The sequence below is a fragment of the Oppia nitens genome, unplaced genomic scaffold (assembly GCF_028296485.1).
Source record: "Oppia nitens isolate AA-2021 unplaced genomic scaffold, nextdenovo-longstitch-racon4-pilon3 scaffold1_pilon_pilon_pilon, whole genome shotgun sequence".
Lineage (NCBI taxonomy): Eukaryota > Metazoa > Arthropoda > Arachnida > Sarcoptiformes > Oppiidae > Oppia > Oppia nitens.
Window position 1 is genome coordinate 5,220,815 of NW_026533199.1, and position 11,686 is coordinate 5,232,500.

The 11,686-nt window shown below is 28.9% G+C and overlaps 2 protein-coding genes across 3 annotated transcripts; both read right to left on the reverse strand.

Moving 5' to 3' along the window:
- Positions 1-208: 208 nt before the first annotated feature.
- On the reverse strand, positions 209-7,567 carry LOC128952585 (uncharacterized). 2 transcript variants are annotated; one of them, XM_054298001.1, is made up of 4 exons: positions 7,100-7,567; positions 6,356-6,997; positions 3,465-4,749; positions 209-341 (listed from the first exon to the last, which is right to left on the reverse strand). In XM_054298001.1, exons 2-3 carry the CDS (start codon positions 6,990-6,992, stop codon positions 3,473-3,475), a joined length of 1,914 nt encoding a protein of 637 aa, XP_054153976.1. In that variant the 5' UTR covers positions 6,993-6,997; positions 7,100-7,567; the 3' UTR covers positions 209-341; positions 3,465-3,472. The 2 variants fall into 2 exon arrangements, with proteins under 2 accessions (XP_054153976.1, XP_054153975.1); XM_054298000.1 differs by lacking the exon at positions 7,100-7,567 and having other exon boundaries at positions 6,356-7,070.
- Positions 7,568-8,879: 1,312 nt separating this feature from the next.
- LOC128953034 (syntaxin-16-like) lies at positions 8,880-10,293 on the reverse strand. The gene is made up of 3 exons (XM_054298527.1): positions 9,924-10,293; positions 9,698-9,860; positions 8,880-9,643 (listed from the first exon to the last, which is right to left on the reverse strand). The coding sequence occupies exons 1-3, from the start codon at positions 9,999-10,001 to the stop codon at positions 8,880-8,882; spliced, it is 1,005 nt and encodes a 334-aa protein (XP_054154502.1). The 5' UTR covers positions 10,002-10,293.
- Positions 10,294-11,686: the final 1,393 nt, after the last annotated feature.

Below are 11,686 nucleotides of genomic sequence, written 5' to 3' on the forward strand. Positions count from 1 at the left end.
ATTGAAACACTTTATAAAAACAAGTTTTTCTCCGGCGATGAGATTCTTGTGTTTAGAGACCAAAAAAGAGAAAGAAATTCCTCTAATACTCAATACATAAGACATTGGTATTGAGTACACGATATTATGTGAGGCCGGGAGTGGTTTGAAGCCAAACAGTCTATAGGGTCAACCAGTCTATAGACTCTATAGACTGCTTGGCTTCAAAAGTACTTCAATTTCTCGCCCTCTTCTCATGTATGCAGTTGTGTGGATATTATGCCTTACCTGTAAAAATGTACCAAAACTTTAATATCACTTCTCTCTCACAAATGCGTTGACTGATTGTGTTTAACGATTTACTAATATTTGAAATAAAATTCACTGTTAAATATAGATAACATCTCTTTATCGGGAATTAGAGGCTCAGGAATGAGAAAAATGAAAAAACGCCAGTTTTGGACATAAAATCCATTTTATAAATACCTATCTTTCTCTCTGTCAGCAAAAATACAGTATACTGTCTATTGTGTTGTCAAATACTTCAACAAATGGGTGGCGAAAGTAGTTTTTGATTTCGTAAACTCTCTCTCTCTCTCTCTCTCTCTCTCTCTGATGTTAATCAGTTTTAACCTAAAACTCTTAATATACAAAATAGTATGAAATGTAAAATCAATGGACATATCTCTAGTCTCTCGAAACACCACTTAAAATGTTTTAAATTCTTAGTCAATATATAAAAATTATTATTTAGTTTTGTATTTATTTTTCTTTAGTCATGAATAATAATATACCTGTAAAATGTATTATTTGTTATTCAAATTGCTGTGTATGTGTGTCTATGTGTGTGTATTTTAAATTATTTTACAACTTTCTCTGCTATGATAATAATACTGTATTGATCACAAACATATAATACTATAATTTTCATACCAAAAGACTAGTTTATTATTATTATTTACAATTTATTTCTTATTTTTATATCAGTTATGAATACAATAGATTTTTAAAACTAATAATATATAATAACTGAGTTATTTGTAAAATATAATTTAAATTCTCTACATTCCATATACTGATTATTATTATTGTTATATTATTATTATTATTATACAATTTTATATAATATTTTCATCATTACCTTTGGTTGTCAAAAGGTTTTCAAGTATTTTATTAATACTTCAAATAAAATATAAATAACTTTAATATAATTCATTTTTTATGTTTTTACTGCCAAATAGTATATGACTTGAATGTGAAATTATGATATTTTTGAATGATATGTAATATTAGAGGAATTATGATATATTTTTGAGTAAAAACATTATTAAATCAATTTTAGTGTCTATATCTCAATGTCTACCTGTGCTCATCATAAGAACCGCCTCATTGGGTAGTATAAAACATTTGCAACATTACTAAACATTATATATATATATACTGTGTTTGAGCGGCAAATGTGTACACATTTAGTGTTCATTTTTGTTGATAATAAAAATGTCTCTCAGGTTTGGCATTGAAAGGACCGAAAAGATATTGAAAACAGGCATTTAAAAGGAGAATATAAAATGGGACTTAAAAAGCATATATCGTTTTTACAGCTCTAGTATATTACTATTGTATTACATTTGGTGCTGTTTTATGTTTTATGTTTGAAATTATCAATTTTTCTCTGACTTCATGACTGGAGGGCACTCATTGGGTACGGACTGAGAAAAGCATAGTTTCCATTAGGGATCTTATGAAATATAATTTGCATTTACGTATTGACCTCTCCATATGTCCCTCTCGACGGGTGTATACCTCAACCAAAATAAATTGCCTCCTATTTTATGTCCAAATGATCATCTCTTCATCATCATATACATCATAATAGGCTATATACTATACTATATACATATACAGCATATAATGTATAAACATGTTGTGACCCTCGATAGTCAATTTCAAATTGAATGATCATTTTGTTATATACAGTATTATTATAATAATAGCTAACACTTGACGTAAACTTTTTTGTGGCATAAGTTTGTGGTGTCAATAGAATCGGTCAAAACATGTCATAATAAATAAATAAAAATAGCAGGGCTTCCACTCATCCATTCAATTGATGTATAATAACACTCAAAACTACATTAATAACTATCAATAAAGAAAATATTTTCAAACAACTCTCGAGAAAAACACATTTTTCTTGTGTAATGTTGAAAATGAGTGCAAACCTAACTAAATGGTCATATCTTTTGAAAAAAGTCTAAGTGTTATGCAAACAGTGAGGTTATGGTTACGTAAGTTATGGCATTTCATATGATATAACGCAGGTGTTTGAGTAGTGTTTTCATRGATTGATTAAGAGAGGGATAGTGAGAGAAAATTTCAAGTTTTCAATGCTTAGTAAAAATATGTTGAAAAATACTTTTATTAGTTGCATATAAACTATATATAAGTAATCAAAACTATCATACTTTTCTCTTTCACTTATTTTCATTAATTCATATAATAAATTATATTTGCGATCAAAATAATGATCAAAAGTCAAGGACTTGTATTATAGTATAAGAGAGAGAGAGAGAGAGAGAGAGAGAGAGAGAGAGAGAGAGAGAGAGAGATCTTTGCCAGAAATTTATGAAAAGCAAAAAATAAAAGTTTCTCTTAATTCTCTTTTTTTTTTGACTCGACTTTTATATACATTATAATAGTTATATACAGTATTTCTTATTCAAGTTTTGCTATATATTTATTTATAAATTTAGTGAAAGAGAGGTCTCTCTCTCACATATTTTAAAGTGACTTCTCAGGTGAGTTCACTATTCATGTATTATATAGTAGTGGCTATAGTTGTATAGTTAGTGTAATGTTATGTTCAGTAAAAATATATATAAATGTTTGCTTTTTTAGTGAATGGAATGCCTTAATAATAGAGGCTTTCAATAGAGTACTCATTTCTTTTTGCTTTTTCGTGAAAATGCTTTTTCAACTATTTTTTCTTTTCGGTTATTTTACCCGTAATTTAACTTACATTTGCTGAGAGAGAGAGAGAGAGAGAGAGAGAGAGAAAGCGGATGCCGAAAGCACTCATAAAACAAACATTCCTGAGTCGGCCACTAATTTCCCTTAACTATCAATTTTCTCATTTTCTGTGCACTCACACACACACACACACTCACTATAAGAGAGTCAGTCAGTCACTCACACACTCAGTCATATCTTTTCACTCACAGAGTCCGAGAGTTATAGTGGTTGTAGTGGTTATAGTGGCACTACTATTATAATAGGTATCAGTATATCAACCAAAATGCATATACTGTTTATAAGACACACACACACACAGAGAGAGAGAGAGAGAGAGAGAGAGGTAGTAATACATTAATGGAATAACTTGACAGTACGGTAGAGTTGAGTGTCGGTATTGAGAGGTAAAAGTTAGGATAGGGTAGAGTAGGGTATGATAGATAGCATTGTTCAGGACATTGATTAGTACTAACCTGTAGTGTTAACGACATCCACATCCCTCGACAACCATGTCCTGATAGTTTTTAAGTACAACTTTATCGTATTCATCCACATATAGCATAGATATGGGTGACAACTCTGTTGGTATGCAACACGCTTTAGGCACAGCCGATGGGTTGACTGAGTTGACCAATGTTTGGACAATAGCGTGATTGGTTGAGTTTAGATGATCTGATAGCGGGAACGGACACTCACCGCTGCAATAGTATGCCTGATAACCGGGAGGTGCGACGATCCAGTCATTCCAACCGACATCACTAAAGTCCACATACAAGGAATGTCGTCTACAGTTCTCTTTATGACCTTTGCCTCTGTGTCGACCCTTTCCACGTCGATGTGCACCGGTATGTGCCTGACGTTTGTGTCGCACATGAAATGCATTGTCACTACTTTGATTAGGTTTATCCCAATAAGTCACTAACAAGGGCTGGACGTGAGCCCAATAATCATCATTGAATTGTTTGATGACTTTATGTTTGCATTGGTCACCACTAACACCATCGTTGATATCTTTAGCTGCAGATGTGTCACACTTAGTGTCTGATACAACAACAGGTGATGATATTACAGGTGTTGCTAAAGACGATTGGGACTGGGATTTTGATGACAATGAATTTTGTTCAACATTTAGATTATTATTACCAGTTTGTATGTGTTGTAGAGGCACTGTTGGTTTTAAGCGCACGTGTTCTCTATGTGTGTCGGGTATAGAGTCGGATCCATTAAAATTAGTTATAGTCACATATAATCCATAGTTAGCATTAGGATTAGTGGTCCAACGTTGCACTGCTGGAAATATATCAAAACTGGTCCACTCTGTGTGCCTCACATCTACCACATGTGTGTCTATGGGCCTCACTAAGAGCTGATCCCTGTCCTTAGTCTTAGGAAGTTCCAGTATATCATATATAGTCACTCTAACCAGCATATGCTGCCAGTTATTGTCAGTTCGCTGCTCCCGGTGCTGCCCGGGGCTACTCTCTGACCTGTTTGATGACCTCTCTCGGCGCACTTTTTTATTTTTAGACAATTTAGAGGAACTTTCACTATTAGTTATAACATAATTATTATTATCATTATTAACATTAGTATTGATATCATATTTGACACGAGACTTGTGGGACATATTAAGTCTATTCAATATTGACTGTCTATACAAACGCAGTTCTGCGCCCTTTAGCTCTTCACCAGAAGATAACGATATATTAAATAATAATTTTACACTATTTGGTGTTTCCCATTCAACATCACCGGCATCTGATCCAATATACCATCAAATTATGTGTTTCAAACAYAAGAGTTTAAGATGTAAACAAAATCGAGAAAAATAGTAATCATTAGTTACATGTAATTCAAATCAATTTTTATGTGTAAACTAACAAATCATTAATCATTAGGTATATATATTTTTAAACTATAAGGTATATTAAAAAGTGATAAATATAAACATAATATTTTCAAGCAATCTATGAATAACTATTAATTTTGAAATATGCGCTGAATGTCTGTAAATATTAATTAATCGCTAAGTAAGAGATGTGTCAATACATTAGTGCGAAAATTTGTGTTCAACCCAAACATAACTCTTTTACTTAACAACTAATTTGCTATAAATCTATTTAAAGGTATATAGTTGTTAACATTGGGATTTGAACGTCAATCAAAACATAGAGACAAATATATATATATATATAAAAACAAGATATATATAAATATATTTATGAAAAGGAATTGAAGGATAAGGAGTTGCAATAGATTTGTGTTGAAATACAAGTGAGAGAGAGAGAGACGAGTGAGGAATTAATAACTAACACATTAAATATATACTCATATTATATGTACTAAACATTAATCTTATTAAATACATCTCTCAATTAATGTACTGTATTTTCATATATACTTGAATGTAATAGAGTTTATTAAAGCAAACATTAAATATATTCAAAGATTAAGGATCTGAAAAATGCTAATTTTTTCGTTAAAAATTTTACGGAAAATATATATAATTTTCTAGTTATAGTAAAAGAGGACAACTCTAATAAATATATATATCTCTAAACATATAAACTGTTTATAAATTTTGATGACGACCTCAAATAATTGATCACAAATTGCATTTTCCAGACTGACATTTAGTTATTGCTAACTATTATATTAATAAATAAAAAGCTTTACGCACTGTTAAGTTGCATTAACTACCAAATTGCCTATAAATCTATTAAATACACAAATAATATATTCATAATATTTTATAATGAAGACAATAATGATAAACAATTTTAAGTATTAAAAAACTACTAAAATACCTGATGTATAATTTGTTTTAAAAGTAATCTATGATAGCTATATATTATATGTTTTCTGGTAGATAGCAATAAAATGTTAGACAAACATCTTTAAAGTAAATATTTAGATAAAACACTTTAAATATTTTCTTATTTATGTCAAAAATAAGATTTTGATTTTTACGCTATATTTTGTTAATAAAGTATTGAAATGGTTGTTAATATAGAGGAATACAAAACAAATATAACAAATTAGGTATAAACCATGCTAATTTTACATATAACTATTAATAAATTATTGTTTATATGTTAATTAAATCTCAATTGACTAACAAATTGAGACAATGCATTCAAATATACTACAAATATATACAGTATATGACTTTATTGGCAAATATTTTTATACTGAAAGCCAGTAGTCATTTATTTTTAAGTATAATATTTGGTGGGTATTGTTTGGGTACTTATAGTTTAACATTTTACATATAGTTTGTTTTCAGGTGTATCTGTAAAATAGGCTGATAGGACAGGTAATGGTGGGGCACACATACACATATATATACCAAACATAGGCATACCTTCATAATGCTGTTTATGACTTATAATAGTATTTGCGTTTCCACTTAAACTAAATCTCTTGTAATGATGGCTTCGGTATCGCTGATGAGCTGTTTGGCCACCACTTGCACCGGTGTTCTGGTTATTATGTTTGGTTGAGTGTTGTCTATGATTAAAGTCATTATCAGCACTGGATTTGTCGGAGTATTCGACGGTATTGTCGTCGATATGATTGTCGTTGTCTTCATCGTCATGAGTGGTGAGCAACTGATTGTAATATTGTTGTTTGTGGTACAGATCCAGCATATAGTCAGGTATAAGATTGATGGTATTAGGTCTGGATTTRGGTCGTGAATTGAGTTGAAATAATTGTAAAAGTTTTGCTTCAAATGCTTTGACTATTGCTCTGTTATACTCTTTTGTTGGACCTCTTGTTTTGCCTTTTATTGCTTTTGGCAAACTATCGGTTACTACCACTTCTTTAACCACTTCACCAGCAATCTTTTGGTCCTCACCAGTCAATTGTTGTATTGTTGAAGCACTGGAAGCCAACACAGCAAAAGTTGAATGGTTGGCAGTACTTGTGATATACATGTTGAGGACCAGGAGGTTGAGTAATAAGACTCTGAACCACAAAGATCTGCCCTTTAAGAGCATATCGGCTATCATTTGATTAAATCAAACAATAGATTTGACACAAAGAAATTGATTAAAACAATACATCCAAAAGTGTTGAATCAAAACAAATATTTTCTTATAATTACCGGTTATTTATAAATAATGAAGAGATTGTGTGGGAGAGAGAGAGAGTGACGATAATCTCAATTAACAAAACATATATAAAAGTATAGATTGTGGTTCACTAATGCCAGACACACAAGAATTGAATATCACTACTGACACCACACACAAGGCACAGGTAGACCATAACATACCAGTGCTCTCATCAGTGAGAGAGACCACACGCAACTCGAAAGCTTTCGACTATAATATTGACGTTTTTGAAACACCGTTAGCGCAGAAATGGTTAGCTTATACTTGGATTCAAACAACAACACCACTGGAGGTGGTTTGGCCATAGATATGATGTATCAACTAATCATAACATCCATACCTCATATAATTTATTGCTAATCATATATAACACTGTAAGCACTTTTAACAAACTAACCGTACGCTTCACTTATAGCAACACTATATATATATAAATTGCCAAAACTTATTACACCAATACATACATTCATACGGTGTGCACAACTTATATATATATATATTTAGTTATCACGTGAATCAACTCTAAACCAGTAATACATGTGATAGATAGTGACGTTCAGGTATATACACCTACTTATTACATACAATATTATAGACTATACACACACATACACACCACACACATACACATACACATACACATACACATACACATACACATACACATACACATACACATACACATACACATACACATACACATACACATACACATACACATACACACCACACACATACACATACACATACACATACACATACACATACACATACACATACACATACACATACACATACACATACACATACACATACACATACATTATTATTATTTTTTATTTTAATCATCACTTTATTAACTAATTGTAATTTAGTAAAAAGTAAAGTTTAAAGCAATATTTATTTTTAGAAAAACAATTTGATTTGTCTGAATATACTCCTACTATGAAATAATAGCGGTATATTCAGTTTATAGTCATTACCGGTAATTATATATTCAAAAAGACCCACAACTAAAATATGATATAAATTCAATACTGTATTAGTATTTTATATATTAATAAGATGTTTTAATTATTATTAAATATACTATATTAGTATTTTTTATTTTGAAAAATGTTTGTTTTAAATGATTGATTAATTTAGCAAATAAAATGTTATGTGTATTGAAATAAACTATTGATAACATAGGTGTACTTCGGTGGTGGTCTATTGCCATATACTCTATGGTTAATGTTTTGTTAATTGTTTTTTTCAACTATCATTTCATAGGCCAATGTTTGCAATACTTTGTTAGTGTAAACACAAATATATTTTCACATATGAGTGAAGCAAATGTCAAACCACTGCTACTGAAACATAGCTCTCTATACTTTAAATTGAAATTATGAGATAAATTACTTTTCGTTTCAATATATTATATATCTTTCAATATCCGACAGTTTTGAAGGCATTTTTGTATATATTTATGAGAAACTTTGCTTATTTAGTGATGTTTAATATTGAAATTAGTAATAGAAATGTTTAAAAATACCTCCCTTTAAACATCAATTATCATAAAAATATTTACATTTATTAATGATTTAATAAAATAAATGAAATATATTTAACTTTAAAATAAGTAAAATACAAAATTAACAAAACATTCAAAAATTTTGTGGAAATATATGTAAAACATTAAGTCTAACAAACATTAAATACCATAAGTTTAAATAATTATTTTTAAATAGATATTTCATAGTTTAATAAATTATGATTTTAGATAAACAATTATGTTTTAAATATAATTAAATACATAAATAAAAGTATCACAAAACCACTTAAAATTAAAATTAATTTCATTTTACGCGCACTTCTCATACTTTTTTCAGCTTTACTTAAGGCRAGCACTCCGTCCTCAACCCTGTGCTGCACTGTTTCCACGTTATAGTCGATCCGATCCAACACTGATCCCTGTGTTATGACTAAAGTATTTATATCTTGAAATACTTGATTCAATTCACCGATCGATTTGACGATAGCGTTCATCTCTTGATCTCTGGCTATCAAATGCTCGGTGTCTACCAATACATCGGTCATCATCTGTTGCTGTTGTGGTCCTGTCGATGGTCTCAGATCTTCAAAGAATGACACTTCATCTCCATTAAGTTGAACACCAAATTGTGATTTATTAGCAGATTTGTCAGATATGGCATCAAATGTTATAACAAATTGTTCATCAATTTTATCACTTTCTGTACACTTAATTATATAATTGTTTTGACAAAATCGGTATTTGTGTGTCAATTCTTGTATTTCTTTGCATTGCCATTGAAAGACATTCTTTATAATACGTGAGTCAGACCTCATTTTGGCCAACCCTTGCATTTGATTCATCAAAGTATGCAAACGATTAAACAATTTGTTGATCTCTTGACACTTAAATTCAATCTCTATTTCATAGCTCTGATTGGCCGCCGATTCAGAGTCATCGCTGAATATAGACGTCGACTTACTCTTCAAGTGTTCCCTTTGTATCACATTTAGCTGATCCACTATATGGTCATAATTATTGAAACAATAATATAAAAGATTTAATTAATAAATACATTTAGTGTTGATTTTGATGACTTCGTATCGGAACTCATCGACATTGGAGACCCAATCGGGAATTGCCGTATCAGTCAAGTTGTCGCCATCAATGGTCAGCTCTATATCATTGGCATCATTCTTGCCGTTCACCAAATTAACTCTTTCGTCATCCGTTTCAAACTGTTGTCAAACACAAGATATGACACAAACTGTATGAATAAATCGATTGTTTTAATGGTTTACCTCTTTATAAAAGTATCTCTTTTTGGTCGCATTATTCCTCAACAGTATGAATGTCTCGGTATGGCTACGGTGTGTCATCTTTTGGTCAAATCAACCAACCGGTGGTCACACCGTCACAGCTGTGGCTAAATGTTTGCGTTTCTGTCAATCACTTGGTCTTCAGATAAACAATGAATGTAATCATCGAAATGATTGACTAATCGTGTGATAAACCAATTGATGTGACATTTCATATGTCTATCAATAATGAATTGATTATTGGATTTCAATCAATGTTTTAATTGTTAACAAATCACTGATTGTATTGAATTAATTGTAAACCAAAACATACAGTATTTTAATGTATGGGTTAACACATGATAAGCATTTAATGAACACAAATAACGCAATCATTATATTGTAGTTTAGTTTAGATTTAATTTAAAGTTTATAAACAAAAAATACAGAATTCTATAGAAAGATATTAATATACAGTATATTAATGTAAAGATAAAATTAATAAATTATATTAAAGTATATCAAACATTGTATTATAATATTATAATTAAATTAATTTGTATTTTATAATAATAGAGTGGTTTAATGCTGAAGGTATATAAAAATCATATAAATTTATAAATAGTTTTCGCTATAGTATATTGATATACAGTACAGTATAAATGTTTTTATACAGTATTATTCAATACTCAATAATGAAACCCCAGAACTTTAAATTGTAGCTTAAATTTTGCAATAAAAATATTATCGAAAAATAGGGGAATAGTATTTTGTAATAATATTATAACGTATAACATTTATATTGTATAACATTTATATTGTATAACATTTATATTGTATAACATTTATTTAAACATTGACGATTACAATATATAATATTGTTTTTATATCAATTAAATTTTTAAATATTTCTAATACAGTACTACTGTAAATGCTATAATAAAGTGTATCATACAATGGTATAGAATTTTTTACATAAAATAATAAATGACAAAATAAATAAATTTTTAAACAATTTTTTCTTAAATTTCACACATTTTTTCGTTTAACATCTTTACATTACTTGACTATTTTTAACTATAGTTTAAAAAACAAAATATAATTTATATATTTAAATATTTATATATTAATGCATTTAAACGATAATTTATTTAATAAATAATAATTATAAATAATAAATGAATCCTTGAATTTAATTTTGTATCGTTATATTGTATCAGATTTTAATACAACGTTAAAATATAAATTAATAAATATACATATTAATAAAATTTATAATAATATATTATTTAGTTATTTAATTGAGTTGTTTAATATCACATGTTATTTATTTTCAAATACAATACAAAATGTTAGATAATTTTTTAAAGATCGCTATTAAACACTTTTATTAAGATATTCATAAATACTATGTATAGAAAATATTTCATTTTTTATACCTTAGTTACAAAATATATGCTTTTAATTTAATTAATTCATTGATATTTGCCATTGAATTGGAGACGCAAAGTCACTAACAAGTGTTAGTAGGAAAGAGAGAGAGAGAGAGAGAGAGAGAGAGAGAGAGAGAGAGAGAGAGAGAGATTATTGAAATATTTATATAATTATAATTGTTTGCATATTTTTACTATACATAAGCTTATATGATTTACAATAATTTGCATAATTGAGTTATTAGTCAAAAAATGTTTTTAGATTTTTTATTAACATATTTTTATCTAAAGTATGATGTTTTTAATAACTTTTTTAAAAATAAATATTAAAAA